At 38.5% G+C, this 23,462-nt stretch overlaps 1 protein-coding gene across 2 annotated transcripts in view; it reads left to right on the top strand.

The window, feature by feature from the left end:
• The first annotated feature begins 311 nt into the window (after positions 1 to 311).
• The window catches only part of NDUFA12 (NADH:ubiquinone oxidoreductase subunit A12), a 32,074-nt gene continuing 8,923 nt past the window's right edge, over positions 312 to 23,462 (top strand). Inside the window, exons 1-4 of one of the 2 annotated variants that reach the window (XM_023735718.1) lie at positions 312 to 462; positions 1,360 to 1,442; positions 5,622 to 5,709; positions 10,840 to 10,940. In XM_023735718.1, the coding sequence (XP_023591486.1) occupies positions 377 to 462; positions 1,360 to 1,442; positions 5,622 to 5,709; positions 10,840 to 10,936 (354 nt within the window). In that variant the 5' untranslated portion in view covers positions 312 to 376 and the 3' untranslated portion in view covers positions 10,937 to 10,940. The remainder of the gene's footprint in view (positions 463 to 1,359; positions 1,443 to 5,621; positions 5,710 to 10,839; positions 10,941 to 23,462) is intronic. The other variant, XM_004381228.3, reaches the window with a different exon arrangement.

Below are 23,462 nucleotides of genomic sequence, written 5' to 3'. Positions count from 1 at the left end.
TTTGAAAGACAAAAGGCTCAAGAATATATTCTACCAAAAAAAAAAAAAAAAAAGGCACTTTAGATAAGAAAACTGATCCCTCCGCCAAAGCCGGAAACTGCCCTCTGACAAATCTGCACCAGGTGATCTTTCCCCCGCCTTCTGGACGCGTTTTCTTTTTTTCCGGGGTGGGGGCCGGAAACATTGGTTCTTACTCTGGAAACCCAAAAGAGGTCGCGCAGACGAGCGCCAATCTCGCGCATGCGCAGCGCTAACTTCACGGAATACGCGCCTGCGCCTCGGAACCTTCTGATCCCCGGCTCCCGGCCGCTGAGAGTCCGCTTCCGGCCGGTGGGTTTTACACGGCGCACCCGAGAGGCTGGGCCTGCGGGACAAGATGGAGTACTTGCAGGTCGTGAAACGCGGGCTGCAGCAGATTAGCGGCCACGGCGGCCTCCGTGGCTATTTACGAGTTCTTTTCAGGTAGGCGTCTAGAGCCAGGCTCTAGGCCTCTGGGGCTGGACTTGGCCTGGCAGGTTTTTTGGAAAGGGGCTGGGTTTGAGTCACCTTGAGGAATCCGCGGCTCCTGTCAAGGACGACTGACCCAGTCTCTGCCTTCTGCCGGGCTCCAGGGCTGGGGCGAAGTCTCTTTCCAGGGGTCTCATCAGGAAAGGACCGAAGCCAGCTGTAGAGACGAACTGTGACATGCGGACGAGGGGATTTGGCATGCCCCTCTGCCCCTCGTACTGGAGAGTGGTGGACTTTGCCAGACGCTCGCTGTGTGAACTTGGGAAAATGTTTTCCCTTTACTGGCCTTCAGTTTCCTCCTCTGTAAAGTGGGAGGTTAACCGGTCCGTACTAGCCCTGACATTCGTTCAGTCTGACGAGAAGCATCGTCCGCGGAAACTGAGTTGGAGTCCCAGGGTCGAATGAAGGAGTCAAGAGACATACTGTTTTAAGAAGACGAAATACACTGGCTTCCTGATTTCCTCAAGGTTTTGCTAACTCCAGTGTCTCATGGCACAGAGATGGTAGATAAAAGTAGTCCTATAGTTTGAAGATATTGTTTCCGTATAGTTAGTGTAGTTTGTCACATCAGTTGAGTATGTTCATCGTTTCCCATCATACTGTCTGCATGATACTGGGGCAACAGGAACTGGAATTCCAGCGCTGTTACCAGAAAGGTGATTCTTCAGCATTGGGTGGTATGAGCCGGGAGATGAAGGCCAAAAGTGTACAACCAGTGACCATCTCAGCATCTCCTCATTTTTCTAGTTGGCACAGTAGCCTTTGTGTCTGAAAGTTGGTATACTCATTTCTGTTTTTGACTTGAAGAAAGTATCACTCATTCTAAAACTGTTTTCTTTTGGGCATTAACAGGACAAATGATGTGAGGGTTGGTACATTAGTGGGAGAAGACAAATATGGAAACAAATATTATGAAGACAACAAGCAGTTTTTTGGTGAGTACCGTATTGGGGTGGAGGGATTAAATCTGTTTTCCATAATATACAAAGAGCTTTTACAAAGCATTTGGAAAAGGATGAAAAATTCGGTAGGAAAATAGAAAAAGTTAATTCACAGAAAAAGAAATATTAATGACCGATAAATACATGATAAGATCATCATCATCACTTGTAATTAAAGAACTACAACTGTAAAAACAATGTTACCTTTTTCTCACGTATCAAATTTTGAAATATCTGCCTGTCTGATAAATCTCAATGTGGGGAAAGGCCATAGGAATAAATATATTACTGCATTCTTTTTGGAGGACAATTTGATAATATCTGTCAAAATTTACATTGCATGTATCTTTATCCCATCACTTCTACTTCTGAAAGAATTCATCCTACAAATAAATATTCTTGCAAAAGTATACAAGAAGAGATCTATGAAGACATCCATGGCAGCATTGTTTTAATAGTAAATTCTAAAAGCAATATTAGTGTGTATCAGTCAAATACTAATGAGTTGCACTTTTGTTGAAGATACATGTAACATGAACAAAATCCAGCTGCAGAACAATGTTTGGAATCCTTTGGAGGGAGGAAATAAATAATGCATTTATGTGCATATAAAATTTTTGGAATGATACACAAGAAACTTAATAGTGGTACAGTTAAATAGTATAGGATTGACATTCTGCCCTCCACTTTATAGCTTTGAACAGCAACTTAAGTAACTACTGTAAACCTCAGTTTCCTCATCTATCAAGTAGAAACAACAATAATATTTTCCTCATAAGGTTGTATTTTTAAAAAAGAAAGTGAATGGAAAAAGCTTTTCCACATTTTTCTCAAGCTCAGCATTATTGACATTTTGGACCAGATAATTCTTTGTTGTGGTGGCTGTCCTATGCATTGTAGGATGTTTAGCAGCATCCCTGACATCTGCCCACTAGATGTGAATAACAACACCCCCACCATCAGTTGTGACAACCAAAAACGTCTCCAGACATTGCCAAATGTCCCCTTGGAGGCAAAAATTACCCTTAATTTAGAACTGGCCTAATGCTTGGTTCATAATGTTGTTGTTGTTAGGTGCTGTCAAGTTGGTTCTGACTCATAGTGAACCTACGTACAGCAGAAGGAAACGCTGCCCTGTCCTGCACCATCCTCACAGTTATTGCCATGTGTGAGCCTGTTGTTGGAACCACTGTGTCAGTCCATATCATTGAGGGTCTTCCTGTTTTTCCACTGAATCTCTACCCAGCATGATGTCCTTCTCTAGGGATGGAGTTTCACTGTCCTCATGTCCAAGGAACATTCTGACTATACTTCTTCTGAGACAGATTTATTCATTCTTCTGGCAGTCCATGGTATAGTCCATATTCTTCTCCAACACCATAATTCAAAGGCATCATTTCTTCTTCAGTCTTCCTTATTCATTGTCCAGCTTTTGCATGCATATGAGACGATTGAAAGCACCATAGCTTGGATCAGGCACACTTTAGTTTTCAAGGTGACATCTTTGGTTTTTAACACTTTAGAGAGGTCTTTTGCAGCAGATTTGCCCAATGCAATATGCCATTTGATTTCTAGACTGCTGCTTCCATGATATATAATAAAACCAAAAACCAAACCCATTGCCATTGAGTTGATTCCGACTCATAGCAATTCAGTAGGACAAAGTAGAACTGCCTGATAGGGTTTCCAAGGAGCGGCTGATGGATTCGAACTGCTAACCTTTAGGTTAGCAGCCAAATGCTTAACCACCGTGCCACTAGGGCTCCGTGATACATAATAAGTACTCAAAAAATATATATATGTATTACTATCTTCTTGAACTGTTGAATTTTTTTATCAGGCACATTTGTTGCTTTTATGATAGTACAGAAATTCTCTGTTGATTGAGATGAAGAGTCAAGGGAGGAAAAAATAGATCTCCTTCCAGGGGACAAATGTATTATGTGAAATAATAATGACCTAGCGTTTCTTGAGTGCTTACCTTGTGCTAGGTTCTGTGCTAGGACATAACATACATTATCTGCTTTAATCTGCAGCGTCTCCTTGAGGTGGGTGTTTTAGTTTTCTCCATTTTACAGATGGAGAAACTGAGTCATTAAGTTAAGAATTTCTCCCATGTGTGGTTGGGTCGGATGCAAGTTGGTCTACTAGAGGTAAATAGCAATACCTTAAGTATTCTATTAACCATTATATTTTTTAATACTTGTACAACTCATAAAATTTTAGGCCTGCAGCAGATTTTAAGAGATTATCTAAAAATGGTTGTTTTGTAGCTGAAGAAACTGAGGTTCAAGGAGATGTTTTAACCTAAAGGGCTGAAACAAATAGTACAGCTAGTTAGTGGCAGAGCCTTAAGCCAATATATTCTTTCTACCTCACCACTTCGTTGTTGCAAACTGTAACATTATTTTTCCTCTCGTCCCTTCTTTTCTTCCTCAAAATGTAAATATCTTTATTATTGCTAATTTTAAAAATGATACATGCCCTTGTAAACCATTGAAATTAGTATATGAAGTAAAAAATGAAAGTCTCCTCCCCTTATAATTTTACCTTCTTTTAATATTTTTTTTCCCATTCTTTAATGAATATATAAACCTACTTTTTTTTTAATTATGGAATTATATCATTCATATTGTTCATAAGCTGAAATATTTCTACTTAAAAATCAGACCAGTTTTCCATATTAGTAAGTGGATCTATAGCGTTCTTTTTTATTCAGTTGATTGATGTGTTTTCTTATTTAAATTTTTTTCACAGCATTCTTTTTAATAGCTACACAATATTGCACTGTATGGATGAACCATTATTTTTCAATCACTTCTGTATTGACATTTAGATTGCCTACATCTTTTTATTGTTAGAAACAGTGCTGCAGTGTATTTGTTTGTAACTACATCTGCGTTTATTTGTTCACATATTCTAAGAATAAGTTCCTGGAAGTGAAATTGCTAAGTATGAGAATGCACATTTTAAATTTTGGTATGTATTGCAAGATTGTCAAGGCCCAGCGCTGTCGTCATGGCCTAACTCTCTGAAACCTTTGTTCTATCTGCCCTTCCCATTTGCTTGCCCCATTGGGGGGAACTTTTAGCTATCTATTCTCAAGGTTGAGTTCTCCTTAATAGCATTAGCTGATTTGTTGTTTATATGTTTACCTAGGAAACCCTATAAAGTAAATGAAGATCACCTTTTGCTTAAAAGTTCAGAGTCTGTTATGGACACTAGTTCAGTATTCCACGTTTGGGGGGTTAGGAGACAGTGAGAAAGGGAGAGAAGGAATTAACATTTATTGTGCACTTACATGCCAGATGCTGAGTTAAATAATATTTTTATTCAGTTTTCACAGCATCTCTAAGACATAGATATAATCATCCACTTTTAATAGATAAAGAATCTGAGGCTCATAAATTTGCCTAATATCCACTGATAATAAGTGACAAAACTTTGATTGGAACCCAGGTACTTGTCCATTCAAGGACAGGTTAGTTACTTGGAACTCAAAATGCATTTTCACCCTGTAGAAGCAGTTTTGTAAATAGTAGTTATGCCCCCAACTATCCCACAGAAATTTGTCAAATAAAGAATGCAGCCGTGCTATTTTGATGACATGACCTACCCTACTTATCTATCATTTTTAATGTTTACTTATTATGTATAATTCACCAGTTTCCAAGAGAATCTGATGTGATCATGTAAAAAGATTTCTCTGGAAACATATAATTCAAGTTTGATTGCTAGGAATACATTTCTTCTGCCCACGTCTTAGGAGGAGCACTTTTTTTTCTGAATACCTTGAGCTACTGGGAACACATTTCCCTATCCTCTCTGCTAGTCCTTTGCAGGGGCTAGGTGAGAAGCAGCGGTTCACCACTGTGGGAAAGGCCACAGCCCCACCCAGGGCAGGGAGTTGTTTCAGTCCCTGGTGAGAGACTCTCCTGTAGTGGTGTCCAGATTGCTGGTAAAAGTTTGCCATGCACTTCCTGGAATGTGTCTTCACTAACACACCCAGGATATTAGTCCTTTAACATTTCTCATATGTAAGAGCACAAAGAAGTCTTTTCTTAGTTTTAAAAAAAAAAAAGTTTCTTTTCTTTAAAAAGCCTGCAATTATGGTTTTTAGGAAAAGTTGTCTTTATTTCTCACATCTTTCAAAATGCTGATCTTTCAACATAGGCCGTCACCGATGGGTTATATATACTACTGAAATGAATGGCAAAAACACATTCTGGGACGTGGATGGAAGCATGGTGCCCCCTGAATGGTAAGCTAAGTCACCATTTTATTTGACTCGTCAATATTTGTTTCATTACACAAATACTTATTGAATATCTGCGTGTAAGGTAGTCAGTGGTATTCTTCTGAAAACATCTGTTCCAGTTTTGATGACTGTGTAGCAAGTTACTTGAAATTTAGTGGATTAACACTAAATTATCTCATGATTTTTGTGGGTCAGGAGCTCAGACAAGACACAACAGGGATGACTTATCTTTGCTCCATTATGTCCAGAGCCACAGCTGGAAGACTCAAAGGCTGGATGCTGAAATAATATGAAGACTTGTTCATTTGGTGTCTGGCAGTTGATGGTAGCTGTTGGCTAGGGTCAGAGTTGGGGCTGTGGGTTGGAATACCCTCATGTGGCCTGGGCTTCCTCAGGCAAGTGCCTCAAGAAGGTGAGTCAGGTAGAAGCCACTTTCCCTTTTCTGACTTATTTTCAGAGATCATCCAGTATCACTTCTCCCAGATTCCAATGGTTGAGGCAATTACAAAGTTCTGCCCAAGATCAGTGGAAGGAAATGTAGAACTCCCATCTTGATGGAGGTGTGTCAACATCATATTATATATTGGAGTTTATAGTAGTGTGGCTGTCTTTTGGAAAAAAATAGTATGCCACAGTATCACCTGACTGTGCGGGGGAAAGGCAGTGACAGTGTAGCCGCAAGAACTCTGGCTCTGATCTTATCTGGCAGTTTGACTTTAAACAAGTTCCTTAACCTCTCTGGGGCTTAGTTTCCTGTAAAAAGTTTCTGTAAAATGAGAGCTCTAAAATACCTTTGTTGTTGTTAGGTGCTATCTTGTGGATTTCCAACTCATAGCAACCCTTAGGGTTTTCTTGGCTGTAAGCTTTAGACTCATAGTGACTCTTAGGGTTTTCTTGGCTGTAATCATTACAGGAGCAGATATTTCTCCCATGGAGCTGCTGGGTGGGTTCAAACCACCAACCTTTTGGTTAGCAGCTGAGCACTTAACCTTTGTGTCACCAGGGCTCCTTTAAAATACTTTAGGTATAAAAATTTTTATTTTGTAATAATATATTTTGAAGTAAAATCTTCAGTGCTCATTTAAATTACCAAATTTTGTATAAAATATTTCAAAGCAAAGTACTTATATATCCTTGGTAGGTTGCTTATGGGAGATATACAGTTAAATTCTAGAGATCCTTTTCTGTTGGTCTAGAAAATTTCACCAAAAAACTATAGATTGGCTGTGACATTTTAGTTGAACTTGATAATCAGAAATAGTTCTACTGTACTGAGTAGAAACTGGGATCATCCCAGAATATTTGCTTCCTGTCTTTCCTATCTAAAATCCAGGCATGTATCAAAAGTAAGTGAAGTGCGGATATAAGAAATAGGGAGCAGTGGGGACTACAGTGAAGAAGAGAGCACATTCTCTGTCAAAAAGGATAGTAGCCTGTCTTAGTTATCTAGTGCTGCTATAACGGAAATACCACAAGTGGGTGGCTTTAACAAACAAATTTATTTTCTCACAATTTAGGAAGCTAGAAGTCTGCATTCAGGGTGCCAACTCTAGGGTAAGGCTCTCTCTCTGCTCTAGGGGAAGGTCCTTGTCTCTTTTCAGCTTCTGTTCCTAGGTTCCTTGACAGTCATGTGGCATGTATCTTCCCCTCTGTTTGTGCTTGCTTGCTTGCTTACTTAATCTGATTTTGTATATCTCAAAAGAGATTGATTTAAGACACACCCTTTTACTAATACTGTCTCGTTAACATAACAAAGAAAACCATTCCCAAATGGGATTATAACCACAGTTATAGGTGTTAGGATTTACAACGCATATTTTTTGGGGACACAGTTTAATCTATAACAGCCCTATTTAGTTCCCCCAGTTCCATCAGGTCAGAATTCAGCCTAGAGTTTCTAGATTAGTTTTTCAAGAGAAGCTGGAAGTTTGTGGGATTTCTTGTTTTTTAAATGTTGACAATTTGTCAATTTAAATACAGCATACTCTATAGAACTTTATGAGCTAATGGAAATATTCTATTATCTGCTGCTAGCACTTGTGACCCTGAGCATTTGAAATGTGAGCAGCACAAATGAAGAAACGAATTTTTAATTTTATTTAAATTCATTAGGCTACCCTGTCAGACAGAGCAGTTTTAAAAAATACTGTGCTAGCTAAGCAAAACATATTTATAAGATGTCACCCACAAACTGCCAGTTTTCAACTCTTGTCTATTACTTGAACTAATTGGGAGTATTGACCCACGTCAGTGATAAAGTTTGACCATGACATTAGATAATGTCTTTATATAAAGCTCATTGGTTCTTAACATGAGAAAGCAACACTGATTAGGAGCTTTCTCACGCAGCATTTGGGGCTGCTGATTTTGTGCTCTTTGTAATGGGAAATAATAATCTACTGTTTTTTTAAGGTCTGAGAAGCTGTGATTTTATATTTAGAGCTATCACCTTTCTCTAAAGGAGCATTCTATGTATCAGGGGACTATTGGAGACCTAAGTCTCATAGTGGAACATGGGCTTTAGGAGCTGAAGTGTCCTCCTGTTTTTTGATTGATTGTTCTGGAAGGATATGGAAGGCATGTGGGCTATCTTGTTCAGTTTGAGGTCCATCACCTTCAAAACACTTATCTAACATGAGGGTCCATATTTTGGGGATGGGGAATACCAGTTGAAATTTTGTGAGATAAAACGCATTTAAAATTATAAGATAGTAAAAATTCTTAAAAGATAAAAGCACTATTCAGCCATGCAAGTCTTTTTATATGATCTGAGATCACATGAAGAAGAAGCTGAGAGCTGTAGAAGATAAGATCAGTCTAGCAGGTACCTGAGGGCAATTGAAGATACAAAGCTGGATTTCTTTGTGGAGAGGAGATTTCTAAGTGCTGAGTGCCTTTGATGCTCCTTACTGTAAGAGAAGTTTAAAGGTGTTTGGTCAGTCTTTGAGGGAAGAAGTGGTGTTGGATAAGCTCAGCTGTTTGTTTCTCAAACACTTCTTGCTGAGTGTAATACATTGTGGAATTCTCAATCTGTGAACTCTAACCTTTCATTTGATCCATCAATAAATGTGAAGTTGTGTTGATTTATCTTTAATTAGAGAGCTGGGAATTATCTTACATGTAGGGTAATGAATAACAAATACAATCTGTCCTCTTTATTCATTCAGATAACTTTGTTGATTACCTACCAGATACCAAGAATTATTGTAGGCACTGGGGATGCAACAGTGAATCAAATAAAGTCCTTGCCCTTAAGAGGGAGACAGAAAAACAAATATGCTGTGTGTGTGTGCGCGCGTGTGTGCGCGTGTGCATGTGCATATATATATTTGTTTTTTCCAGTTGCTGTCGAGTCGATTCTGACTCATGGTGACCCCATACGTGTCAGAGTAGAATTGTGCTCCACAGGGTTTTCAGTGGCTAATTTTTCAGAAGTAGATCACCAGACCTTCTTTCTCAGGTGCCTCTGGGTGGACTTACTTCCACCATTTCAGTTAGCAGTCAAGTGCATTAACTGCAGGATGTAGGGACTCCAGTATATATTTTAGGTAACAGTAACTGGAAGGAAGATACTATGTAGCTGGGAGTCATAAGAGAGAGCAGTGGGTGGGAGTAGGGAGGAGGCTATTTTATACAGGGTTTAGGGAAGGCTTCTTTGAGGAGAGACCTAGAAAAGGGGAGAAAAGAAGCTAGAAGGAAAGAACTCCAGGCCAAAGGAACCGCAGATGCAAAAGCCATGTATGTTTGAGATGTATTGCTTGGTGTGTTTGAAAAACAGCAGGGAGGCCAGTTTGGCTGGAATGGAGTGAGTGAGGGGAAGATGTTAAGAAATGAGGTAGGAGAAAGAGCTAGGGCCCAGGCCATGTAGATCTTGTAAGCCCTGATAAGTACTTTGGCTTTTTTTCTAAATTTCTTGGAAAGTCACTGTAAGGTAAGGTGGAATGGTCTGATTCACATTTTTAAACATTTGAAACAACCCCAGACTTATTATAGAAGAGTTAGAAGTACCTGAATCATTTGAAAGTAAGTTGCCAAAATGATGCCCTGTCACTCCTGAGTACTTTAGTGTGTAATTCCTAGAAATAAGAATTTTATCCTGTATGACCACAGTTAAAAAAACCAAAGTCACTGTCATCAAGTCACTTCCAACTCATAGCAGCCCCGTAGGCTGTAAATCTCTGTGGAAGCAGACTCCACATCTTTCTCCTGCTGAGCTGCTGGTGGTTTTGAACTGCTGACCTTTTGGTTAGCAGTCATTGAGATAACCACAATATAACCATCAAAATCAGAAAATTAATAGTGATAGATCATTACTGTCTGATCTTCAGACCCATTCAAGTTTTGTCATTTGTCCTAACAAGAGGCTCTAATCACTCATTGTTTATAGTTCTCATGTCTCTTTAGTCTCCCTCATTCCGAACCAGTTTCTCAGCTTTTCCTTGATTTTCCTGACCTTGACTTTGAAAATTATAAGAAATTGTATTGTAGAATATCTTTCAGTATGGGTTTCTTAGATGTTTCCTAATGACTAGATTCAGGCTATACATCTTTGGCAGGAATGTCACAGAAATGATGCCATGTTTCTTGTTGCATTTTGTTAGGTGGCACCAGATTTTGATTTGTCCTGTTACTAATGATAACTTGTATCACATGTTTTACATTTTAAAAGCACTCTGTGGTTGCTGTGTAAAGAATAGAGGAAGGGGGCCAGTGTGGAAACAGGCAGATCATTTAGGCAGGAGGTATGTGGTTGACTGGGCAGGAGATGAAGGAGGCTTGGATTAGGGTGCTGGTGGTGCAAGTAGTGAGAAGTGATCTGACTTGAGATTGTATTTATCTATTGCTGTGCAACAGATTACCCCGAATTTAGTGACCTAATAAACATTTATCTCACAGTTTCTCTGGGTCAGGAATTCAAGTGTAGCTTAGCTGGGTGCCTCTGGCTCAGGGTCTTTCACAAAGCTGCAGTCAAGGTGTTGTCCAGGGCTGCAGTCATCAAACGACTTGACTTGGGAAGGATCTGCTTCCAAACTTACGTGGTTGTACACAGGCTTCAGAAGGTTTGCTTCCAAATGCACTCACATGGGCCCCTCCACAGAGCTGCCTCATGACATGGCATCTGGCTTCCCCCAGGACAGTTACAAGGAGAGCGAGAGAAAACATCCAAGATGGAAGCCACAGTCTTTTTAAATCTCATCTTGGAAGTGACATCCCATACTTCTGCTTCTGAGTCAGTAAGTCCAGCCCACACTTAAGGGGAGAGGATTACACAAGAGTGTGAATACCAGGAGGTGGGGATCATTGGAGGCCATCTTAGAGGCTGCCCACCACAGGGAGATATTTTGAGGTAAGATGGGGCCAATGGATTGGGTTTTGAGAAAAATTAGTCAAGGATGACTTCAGGATTTTTGGCCTGAGTTCTGGTGGTACATTGACTGAAATGGGCAAGGCAAGCTGGGGTGGGAGAAGCAGGTTTAGAAGGGGTAATCAGGTGTTCTACTTTGTCTTTGTTAAGTATGAGATGCCTGTTAGACAACCAAGTAGGGGTGTTGGTTAAACAGCTGAAAACAACTAGTCTGGAAGTCAGGGTAGAGGCTGGTACTAGAGATAATATTTCAGTGTGATTTACCTAGTATAGTATACAGTTTAACTTTGTAAATTATGGGTAAAAGGGTTAAGAGTATCTGACCTTCTGTTACTCTGGAAACCAGTAAGATAGAAATTTATTAACTGTATTGCTAGATAAAATTGCCCCTGATTGGTAAATTGTATCTTGTTTCAGAGGAATTATAAATACCAATGGTTTTGCCCTGTTTGGGCTTCCCTGACCATGGCTGCTCTTATAACTGGCATGTCTCTTGGGGGAATGGGAATCCTGGGAGCTATGCCTGTTGAATTGTTATTAGAGATATTGGCTTTTACGGAACATGGAGCGTTTAAGTCAGGGCAGCACCTGTCTGATGTATGTTTCATCCCCCTTGAACCTATGCTGTGTCACCTAGGGAGTCAAAGAAGAGAGCTCTCAGACAGCTTCTGGATGACTGAGTGATCTGTCACCTCCATGAGTTACTGGAAGGTTCCAGTGAGAGGAACACTTGATGTTGCCCAGCTTCAAGCTATGATTCCCGTCTCTGTCCTGCTGTCTTTCTGAGTAGTCTGGTGCCAAGTGTGGCCTATGAGATGTCTCGTGGGTCTGTTCGGTAGCTGCATAAATAATCCCACCTGGGAAAGGATTTGTTTTTGATGGAATCCAGAAACTTCTGTGAACCTACTTAGTGAACTTACATGGTCACTTAATGTTCCCTGATCTTGTGGGAAACATTAGAAATCTTCTGGGAAAAGTAGTTCATTTTATCTATCTCATCTCAGTGCCTCATTTCTTTGACTCTGTTAGCAGCCAGTAAGACTGCTAGGTCTACCAATAGATAAACAAAAGGTATGCTTGGTGGTGCAAACATTTTGGATGTACAGGGGAACTACATGTACCTTGAAAATAAGAAAAGTTACTGCCTAGAATTGTACAGTTCTCTGCTTACAAGCAGGTCTTCCATTCAAAAAGTAGTTATTGAATACCCACTGTGTTATGTGCCAGACACAGATGGGTTTATACATTCACAGTGGTGAGTGAATTATATGTAGACTTTGTTCTGTTGGAGTTTATAGTCACTTTTAATAAATACTAGCTGGTAGAATAATACTGTGCTGTAATTTAGTGTCTTTTTTCTTAGTACCTTCATTTTCTTATCTAAGTTTTCTTATGAGATCAGTGAAGAGATTTTAATTTCTTCAGGAATTAATTTAATTGAATAGAATGCTCTGAAAGTATTTAAGTAGATAGCAACTATATAGTCTTATACCACTTTTGATACCCTCAATTTTATCCTTATTTAAGTTAGCTAACTGCCAACATCAATATGGTATTACACAAAAGTCTTTATTTTCATTCTTATGGTAGTTTGCTTTTGCATAGAATTATTGCTGCTGTTGTTAAGTTGCCGTCAAGTCAATTCCGATTCATGACAACCCCATGCGTGCGGAGTAGAATTGCTTTATAGGGTTTTCAAAGCTGTGACCTTTCGGAAGAATATCACCAGGCCTGTCTTCCAAGGCGCCTCTGGGTGGGTTCAAACCTCTCCCTTTCAGCTAATAGTTGAGTGCTTTAACCGTTTGCACCACCTGGGAGCTCTACATAGAATTAATGATGTATAAAGCAAATATATAGTTTGTATCTACATGGAACTTGACAAGGTAAAAAATTGTTGAGGATAGAAGGGCAGAAGATTTCGGTTACTTATGCATGATAATATAAAAGCACTGTTTTTGCTTATAGCAGGAGAAACAAGGATATGCTTTGTGTGGTTTGAAGTATTGGAAACCTAAAATCCTTTAAACCAGGTTTTAAAAAAACGTGCTATGCCTAGATTTTTCCCTACTGTATGTATACTTATTCTCCACTTGGTGGCACCTTCTGTTCATCTCCAAGTAACATGTCTTTTTTTTCCCTCAGTGTAGTACACTAATCTCTTTTTTTGTACATTGATTTTTCTCATTAATGTTTAATCACACAAGTAATATATAAATACATTCCTTTTAAATAGTAGTGTGTGTTAAAAATTTTTTTTTTTAACTTAAAAAATTTTGTCCCTGAGGGTTTTCTAGGGCCAAGATGAAGTTAGTGAACACTTTTGCTCTTTTAAGCTTAATTTATGTAGGATGCTTAATGTCATTCTGGTCAGATTTTTTTGGTTGACATGATATGTTCCAGAAGGCTTTGTAGGGTGGCAGGTGAGGGGGCATTGCATGGAGATGATAGAGAGAAATCAAGAATGAGTCATAGATTTTGGGCTTGAGTGGTTGGATGGATGGTGGTACCATTCATTGAGATGGGCAGACTAAGAGAAGGGTAAATTGTAGGGGTGGAGGATTGGAATTGAAAGCCTTTTTTAGACATAGTAAGTTTATTATAAAAACATACGATCGTTGTAGAAAACTTGGAAAATTCAGAAAAATATGAGGTAGAAACAAAAGTAATGTGTAATTCCTTGGTCCAGAGGTAAATACTGTTAACTTTTCCTTCATTGATTAAATAAATATTTGAAGCCTCACCATGTATTAAGTACTGTTTAAACAACTGGGAAATAAGATAGACAAAGTTTCTACTCTAATGGAACTTACATTCTCTTGGTAGGAGATAGATAATAAACAAATAAGTAAAGTATGAGCTAGCGTATGTGCAAAAAATTAAAATACAGATATACTGGAGAGTGACTAGGTAGCTATTTTTAATTTTTTTGCCTTTATTTTGAAATAATTTCACTTATAGAGATGTTGCAAGTACAAAGAACTGCCAACTCTCCTTCACTTAGAGTCCCCAGTTGTTGACTATGGTGTGATGGATTGCTTTTATATGGCCTTTCTGTCCATGGTATTGTAACTCACACCAAATGATTGTGTGGGACTATGCAGATAAGGTGCTTGTGGCCCATTAACAGAAGTGGACAGCTTGCTAATAATGTAAATAAGGTTCATAGCACCGTGTGGGATGGAATCATGCAAATAAGGTATGTGGAACCCTAATGAAAGGATTGGTCAGTTTTGCCATCTCATTAGGCTTAAAATGAGCCATCCCAGAGGCAGAAAAGGGGGACCTCACTAGCACCAAGAAGGAGATATGGGAGCGGAGTGCATCGTTTGGACCCAGGGTCCCTGCGCTGAGAACCTCCTAGACCCAGGAGACAGAGCTGTAACACTGAAGATGGCGAGAAGCAATGGCAGAGAAATGGCGGCAGCAGAACCAGGAGACTGACGCAAGACAGCACAGTGGGCTTTCTGCCCCGTGAAACAAGGCAGTTATAGTGAGTGTGTGGTCCTGCAGAGTGACAGAGTTGAGTGCCTTTGGGTAGGAGGCTTCTGGTGGAGTGGGGTACCTCTGGACACTTGTTGGCAGAGTGAGGCTTGCTGAGTGCCTTCTGGCTGATGCTTATTGGCAGAGTGGGATGCCCCTGGGCACTTATTAGTGGAGCTAAAGAGCTTTGTGAAACTTGCCTGAGCAGGGCAGAGGCTGGGCAGGCCCAAGAGACTGAGGGGCCAAGAGGCTGAGGGAGAGGCCTGCATGTGGGCACAGCTGAGAAGCTGTCCTGACTGAAGAACTGTATCCTGAGTCATTCCTGATCCTGAATTGTATCCTGTTACTTCCCTAATAAACCCCATAATCAGGAGTATTGTCTGAGTTCTGTGTTGCCATTGCAACGAATTATCGAATCTAGCAGAGAAATAGTGCCATGGGAGGGACAGATGGTGTCAGAAAAAGGGCTGGCGAGAGAAGATATGTCTGACCTCCACCTTGTAGGAATCGGTTTTGGGCTGTTGATGCTGATAATGATTCTCTCTCCTCCTCGTGAAGTTAGATGAGGAAGTCAGATCCCCCCACACCATTTTTACATTGACATTTTATTACATTTGCTTTATCATTCTCTTTATATGTAAATGTGTTTATTTTACATGTATACTTTTTTTTCTGACCATTTACAAGTGTGTAGGCATCACACTCCATTACCCCAAATACTTTGGTGCGTTATTTTCTATAAACAAGAAAATCTTCCACATTCACACATATACACATACATGCACACACACTATTAAATATAACCACAATACAATGATCAAAATCAGGAAATTATCATTGATAGATTATTACCATCTAATTCACAGATTTTGTCAATTTCACCAATTATCCTGATTACAAGAGTTCAATCCAGAATCACACATTGCATTTTGCTGTCATGTCTCTTTAGTTTACTTCAGTCTGGAAGAGGTCTTCAATTTTTATTTTACTTTCATGCCTAAGACATTTTTGAAAATAGTAGGCTAGTTATTTTGTAGAATATCTGATCTTTCCCCACAATTGGATTCAGATTATGCATTTTTACAGGCGTGTCACAAGAGAATGCTGTACTGTCACTGCATCCTATCATGTGGCTCACAAATTTAGATTTGTGTCTTTGTTGGTCATATTAGCTTTAATTAATTGATTAAGGTTGTGTTTGCCAGCCTTCTAACTGGTCTGATTGCATTCTTGAAACACACTAGTATTGTCCACATACTAAAGTGATTGTTGTTGTGTTAACTGCCATCAGATCAGCCCCTGACTCATGGTGACCTCATGCACAATGGAATGAAACAGTCAGATCGTTGTGATCGATAGGGTTTTCATTGGCTAGTTTTTGGAAGTAGATTGCCAAGCCTTTCTTCCTAGTTCTTCTTAGTCTGGAAGTTCCAGTGAGACCTCTTCAGCATCATAGCCTCCACTGAGGGGCGGGGCAGTTCGTGGCTGTGCATAAGGTACATTGGCTGGGAATCGAACCTGGGTCTCCTGTGTGGAAGGTGAGAATTCTACTACTGAACCACCACTGTGATTAGAGTGACTATTTTAAAATATAAATCAGATCACAGAGCTATCCAGCAACTTCTCATCATAGTGAGAAAAGAATTTTATTCTCACCGGAGAATAAAAACTCTAACTGATTTCATTTACAACCTGTTCACTACCCTGCTGGCTCTGACTTAACCACACTGGCCTTATCACTTTTCCACTGGTCATGCCCCCACCTCAGTCTCTTTGCACTAGCTGTTTTCTCTTCCTAGAATGATCTCCCCCAGGTTTTGCACGGCTCACGCTTTCATTTTATTCAGGTGCCTGCTCCAGTCACTCCTCAGACCACCCTGTCTAAATGAGTCCTGTTCCTTTCTCACACTCTGTTCCCTTTCCCTGCTGTAGTATTTTCTTCATAGCACTTAGCCTGACATTATATTGTATATTATTGTTTGTTTGTTTACCCAGCTACCTTGCTTTTTGATGGCAAGGACTTGGTTTTGTTCACTGCTATGTTGCTAATACCCAGAACAGTGCCTAGCACATAGTGGTTGCTCAATAAGTAATTGTAAATGAATGAATGATTTTTTTTTCTTGAACATTATTTTGCTATCTATGTACAGTAATTGCTGAGTCAGAATTGAGTTAACAGCAATGCATTTGGTTTTGGCTTTTGTGTAATCAGTTTTCTTCGATTTATCTAGCTGATCTAAAAATGGCATTTCTGTCATTCCTTTTATAGCTTTTATATGAATCTGAAGCTAGATTTACCTCTAAATTCCATTTGGACAACAACCTGTCCTTTTTAGTATCTTGTCTGTTGTAAACCCCACTGAATCATTTGTACGGTGTTTCCCCTAAATAAATTACTGGCTGTGAACGACAGAGAGCATTGTTTTCTTTCTCTTAGTGTATCTACTTATCTAGCTTTTTTCATGTAGTAGATGTTGTGTAAAATATTCCTTGAATTGAATTGAAATGAGTGTTACTCAAGTCAATGATTTAGTTGAAAGATTCTTTTCAAAATAGATCCTTCCGAATGCTTATTTTCTGCCTCCTCCCACCCCCAAATGAGAATATTATGAGACTACCTTCTGAGAAACTACAAACTGAAAGTTTAGGTAGAATGTTACTTTTTTTTGTAGCCTTTCTGTATTAAAATGTGTTAACTATAAGGAGAAGATAAAATTGTTTTGATTTTGTAATTCAGCTTTGTTTGATACATTTTACTTGCTACTTAGTGCTGCATTTAAGATAGATTCTAACATTTTACAAAGATGAGTTGTTGGAAAATTCTGTACCTGGGCTGTGGAAATAAACTACTTGATTTCTCCTGGTGAACGAGGAACCGCTCTTGATTCCAACTTGCAGAATGAAACCTTATTGTGTTCACAGGCTGTCAGTCATATGTGGAAATTTTTGAGGTTTCTAGATAAAAAGACAGTTTGAACCTTTTCTGTCTAACTTTAGTGAATCATGTTGCACTATGGAATTGATTTAGCAAAAATTTCCATTAAGGTAGACCAAGAGAACTAGGCTATCTGCCTCTAAAACATTGGAGTACTTTAGAGTGTGTGTTTTTTTGTTTGTTGGTTTGTTTTGGTTTTCTTTCTTTTTCTTTTTATGGTAGTTTAAGTGGGATGAAATGGTGTTAGAGGTAAAAAAAAACCTTGCCTGTGGAGTTGATTCCAACTCATAGCAACCCTATAGGACAGAGTAGAACTGCCCCATAGGGTTTCCAAGGAGTGACTGGTGGATTTGAACTGCCAACCCTTTGGTGCTCTGCCAAGCTCTTATCCACTGCGACACAAAAGAACCTATTTATAGCTTCAAAATAAATGACAGATAGCATGGGCAGGATTTAAAAACTGTATCTAGAAATGGTTTGAATTAGAAGAAGCATTTTTCTTGTTGATAACTTAGTTCTTTCTAATTAAGTAGCACATGTTCATTATAGAAAATAACAAAGCATATAAAAAATAACCAGTTACCCCGCCACACTAAGACAACCCCTGTTAACATTTTCATATTACATTTTTTTGGTCTCTTCTTTTTCTATGTGTATGTATCCTTTTTGTTTTTGTTGTTTATGTGAATGTTTTTCCAGGTCACAAAATATTCACTATAACATTTTAAATGATGCTTTAGTCTTCTGTCATAGAGATGTGCTATGAGTTACTTAACTATTCCTTATTACTCTTGGTTTTGTTCCTTCCGTTTTTTTCACTAGGAAAGCTGAGATTAACATCCTTGAACATATGCCCACAGCATCGTTATTTCCTTAAGGCAAACTCTTATAAGTAAAACTGTAATATCCAAGAGTATACATGTTTTATGAGTTTTTTGATCAGCATCAAAACACATATTGCCAGCAAAGCTGTACTAATTTGCTCTCTCAGGGTAAATACATTCAGCTGCATATGAATGTTGATTTCTCTACAACCTGACCAATACTGGATATTGTTTATAAAAAATCTTTGCCAGGTTAGTGGTTAAAAAGTGGTATCTTGTTTTAATTTGTATTTCCTTGATTAAACTGTTGGACATGTTAATTTGTTTCCTGTACAACTTTTACTGTTTTTTGCCCATTTTTCTCTTGGATGTTTGACTTTTTCTTTCTGATTTATAATTATAGATGAACCCCTTTTCTGTATATTATAAATGTTTTCCTCCGTTTCTTTTACCCTTTAATCTTTTATAGTGTTTTAGGATGTAGAAGTTTTAATTTTTATGTAGTAAATTCTATCTCCCCCCCCCGCCTCCCCAGTGGCTTTGTGGACCTTTGGTATTAAGCTTAGCAATGACCCTCTACATTCTATGAATATAAACATATTTTATGAATATAAATGTTCACCCGTGTTGTACCTGAGTTTTATTAATCTATCTGGAATCTATTTTGGTATATGACTTGATGAATCTAACTTGATTTTTTTTAAGAAAATTAATTATCCTAGCATAATTTGTTGAGAAATTTTTACTTTCCCTAGTGATTTAGAATGTCAACTTCATTGTACGTGAAATTCTCATATATACTTTAGTTTCTGAGATTTTTTTTTATTCTACTTTTAAACCATTTTAATGTTTGAGGCTTTAATTTAATGTTTAGTAATGCCAGCTTTCCAGATTATTCTGTGTTTTCAGAATTTTCTCGGGTATACTTCCAGCTGATCCTAGAATAATACTATCAGATTCTAAGAAGAATCTCATTAAGATTTTTATTCAGATTGCATTTAATATATAAATTTATAATGATTCATAGAAAAGTTTGATTTTATCATATCAATCCTGCACATTTCTTGTCCAATTAAATTTTAGGAATTTTATATTTTGGTTTCTATTGGAAATGAAATTTTATGATGTGGGGCACCGAAAGCTTCTGCTATACTAGTTAATTTAGAGCCTTGTTCAGGAGTTTGGATTTTAATCTAAGTGCACTGGGACCATTAGAGGGTTTTAAGCAAAGATGTGGCATGTCTGATTAGGTTTTAAATAGATTGCTTGACCGCTGGGTGGAGACTGGATTGTAAAGGGGCGGGGCAAGAATGGAATTAGCAAGACATTGGCCATTTAGGGGTGGCTCTTTCAGTTGTCCAGGTGAGAGATGCTCATGACTTAGATTAAGGTGGTAGCCATAGAGATAGACAGAAGTAGATGGATTTGGAATACAGTTTTGAGATATGGACTACTAACTGTACTAAGGGAGAAAGTAAAGGAAAGAAGAATCAGGAATTCCTGCATTTTTGGCTTAAATTTAATTAAAGCTAACTTAAATTAGAGGAGGAGCATGTTCAGAGGGGAAATCAAAAGTATTGTTGTTCTGGCCCTGTTAAGTTCGAGGTGCCTAATAGACAACAGGTGAAAGTTTTGTATTTTATTACCTACCGGGAGTCCAGAAGAACTAGATGATGCTTGGCTCCCACTACTGACTGTTCTGACCAAGGACTCAATAGATGGTCCTTGATAGAGTGGGAGAAAAATGTAAAACAAAACTCAAATTCCTAAAAAAACGAAAAGGCCAGACTTACTGGACCAATAGAGACTAGATGAACCCCCAAGACTGTTGCCCTGAAATACTCCTCAAACTTGGAACTGAAACCACTCCCAGAGGTCACCTCTCAGCCAAATGGCAGATTGGCCCATAAAATAAATATCATCTGTGAGCACTGTTTTCCTCAAAATAATTGCCTAGATGAAACCAAATGGTTAACATTTACCCTAGACCGAAGATGACCTAGACTTTCAGTATGGATTACACCTCAACATAAAGAAGACAAAAATCCTCACAACTGGACCAATAAGCAACATCATGATAAGTGGAGAAATGATTGAAGTTGTCAAGGATCTCATTTTACTTGGATCCACAATCAGCACCTATGGAAGCAGCAGTCAAGAAATCAAAAGACACATTTCTTTGGGCAAATCTGCTGCAAAAGACCTGTTTACAGTGTTAAAAAAGCAAAGATGTCACCTTGAAGACTAAGATGCGCTGACCCAAGCCATGGTGTTTTCAGTCGCCTCACATGCATGCAAAAGCTGGACAATGAACAAGGCAGACCAAAGAAGAATTGACGCCTTTGAATTGTGGTGTTGGTGAAGAATATTGAATATACCATGGACAGCCAAAAGAATGAACAAATCTGTCTTCAAAGAAGTACAGCCAGAATGCTTCTTAGAAGCAAGGATAATGAGACAACATCTCGTGTACTTTGGAAATGTTATCAGGAGGGATCAGTCCCTAGAGAAGGGTATCATGCTTGGTAAAGTAGAGAATCAGCGAAAAAGAGGAAGACCCTCAGTGAGATGGATTGACACAGTGGCTACAACAATGGGCTCAAGCCTAACAGTAATTGTGAGGATGGCACAGGAATGGGCAGTGTTTCGTTCTGTATTACATAGAGTCGCAGTGAGTCAGAACCAACTCGACGGCGCCTAACAACAACAAAGATGAGAAGGCATGGGGAGACAGGGAAGCTAGATTAATGGAAACGGAACAACCAAAATGGAAATAATGAGAATGCTGATCTATTGTGAAGAATGTAACCAATGTCATTGAACAATATGTATAGAAATTGTTAAATGAGAACCTAATTTCCTATGTAAACTTTCACTAGAAACATAATAAAATATAAACAAAAAAAATTTTATGTTTTAATTTGCATTTTCCATAGTTACTTTTAATTCGTTACCTAAATGGGAACTCTTACCTGTAGCTTTTGAATCTACTGATTCTTCTTTAAAAATACCATAATTGCAGGATTCCTTTTTCCTTGCAGAAACCTGATTGTCTTTCTAAAAATATTACAGTTGGAGTGGTTCTGTCATCTTCAGAAACTCTAGCATGAAATTGGGACACAGAACACCAGGTTTTAAATGGTGGCACATTAATAACTTGTTCATTTCAAGTCTAAATTATTATTACAGTCTACATTTAAATGTCAGATCCAATCTCTTTGTCCTCTAATCTTTTTAACACCTAGCCACTGGAACCATTCCTCAGATTGTGTACTCGTTGATTACATATTCATATGCATTTTAGCATACTTTCGTGTAGTTCAGCTAGTAGAGACAGAGAGCTTTTGGCTAACACGACCACCTATGGAAAAAACTGTACTCTTAGCAAAATAAACGAGAAATATGTCAGATGATGTTTTTGTATTTCTGAGAGGAGTTTCAGGGAAATCTTGAACTATCTGGTTACTTTAAGCTAACCATTAAATACTGTCAAATTAATTCTCAAGTGTAGTATTATAATCACTAACATTTCAAAGTTAATTCGTGTGGAAGTGAGATGGTTTTGGTTTGGAGCTCAGGGTTCAAACTGCCTGAATTTACTGCCCAGTCTGCCACTCCCAAGTGCGGTGACCTTCAATGAATTTCTTAAGCAGTTACTTCATTTGTAAAATGGAAATAATGACAGTACTAACATCAGTGAGGTGGGAACTCATGTTATCCTGTTTTACAGATAAGGACTCTGAAGTTCAGAACTTCTGGCTTGCCCAAGGACCATATATTCTTTTTTGCTTTCTTTTTTTAAATTGTGTTTTAGGTGAAAATTTACACAGCAAATTTGATTCCCATTTAACAATTTTTATACAAATTATTCCATGATATTGGTTACATTTTTTGCGGTGTGTCAACCTTCTCATTATTTCCATTCTGTTTATTCTGTTTCCTTTAATCTAGCCTCCCTGCCCCTCACGTTTTCATCTTTGTTTTAGGGTAAATGTTGACCGTTTGATCTCAGATAGTTGCTTATTTAAGGGAGCACAGTACTAACGGGTGATATTGTTTATTTTATAAGCCAGTCATTTGGACGAAAAAATGAAAGGTGATCCAGGAGTGGCTTTAGTTCTGAGTTCAAAGGGTATCTTAGACCAATAGTCTCAGGGATTCCTCTAGTCTCTATTGGTCCAGTAAGTCTGGCCTTTTTTTAGGAATTTCCATTTTGTTCTACTTTTTTCTCCCTTTCTGTCTAGGACCTTCTATTGTATCCCTGGTCAGAATGGTCGGTAGTGGTAGCCAGGCACCATCTAGTTCTTCTGATCTCACGCTAGATGAGGCCATGGTTCATGTGGACTATTAGTCCTGTGGACTAGTTTCTTTGAGTTTTTGGTTTCCTTCATTCTCTTTTTGTTCCAGACAAATAGAGACCAACAGTATCTTAGATGGCTGCTGGCAAGCTTTTAAGACCCCAGACACTACTCACCAAACTAGAGTGTAGAACATTATCTTTATGAACTATGTTATGCCAGTTGACCGAGTTGTCTCATGAGACTGTGGACCATATATTCTTTTGAATATATTACATATTTAATTAAAAATAACACTGGGCTAACTAGGTTTGATTTGACCATCTTGTCATGAACTGTTTTGTTTTTGGAATTTGTTAAATTTATCAATCCCATCCTGGGATTAGATGGATCTCAAGATTTTTGCAGATATTCAAATGCCATCATTTTAAAAAATGGGAGAAGGAGTGTTAGGGCTCACATTTGTGTTTTCCTGCTCCCGTATAGAAATGCCATAGGAAATATTCCAGTAATCCTAACTCAGTTTCATCTATTGATTACAATTTAAATTTTTGATCAAGATGTTCTCTTCAGCCACTGGGAAGCTTTGTTCAAGCCTCAGCCCTGTCTTGGTCTCATATTTAGTTTTTGAAAAATGGAAAAATGCTTGGCATTTCTAGGCTCGCTGATATTATGTGAAAACATCTTGAAAAATGAACAGTATGGTCAGAAGGCAAGTTTTTTTTTTTTTTTAATTGTATTTCAGGTGAAGGTTTACAGAACAAATAGTTTCTCATCAAACAGTAGTACACATATCGTTTTATGACATTGGTTAACAACCCCATGACATGTCAACCCTCTCCCTTCTCGACATT

This window comes from Trichechus manatus, unplaced genomic scaffold (assembly GCF_000243295.1).
Source record: "Trichechus manatus latirostris isolate Lorelei unplaced genomic scaffold, TriManLat1.0 scaffold00081, whole genome shotgun sequence".
In the NCBI taxonomy this organism is placed as follows: domain Eukaryota; kingdom Metazoa; phylum Chordata; class Mammalia; order Sirenia; family Trichechidae; genus Trichechus; species Trichechus manatus.
This window is presented reverse-complemented; position numbering and strand designations above follow the sequence as displayed.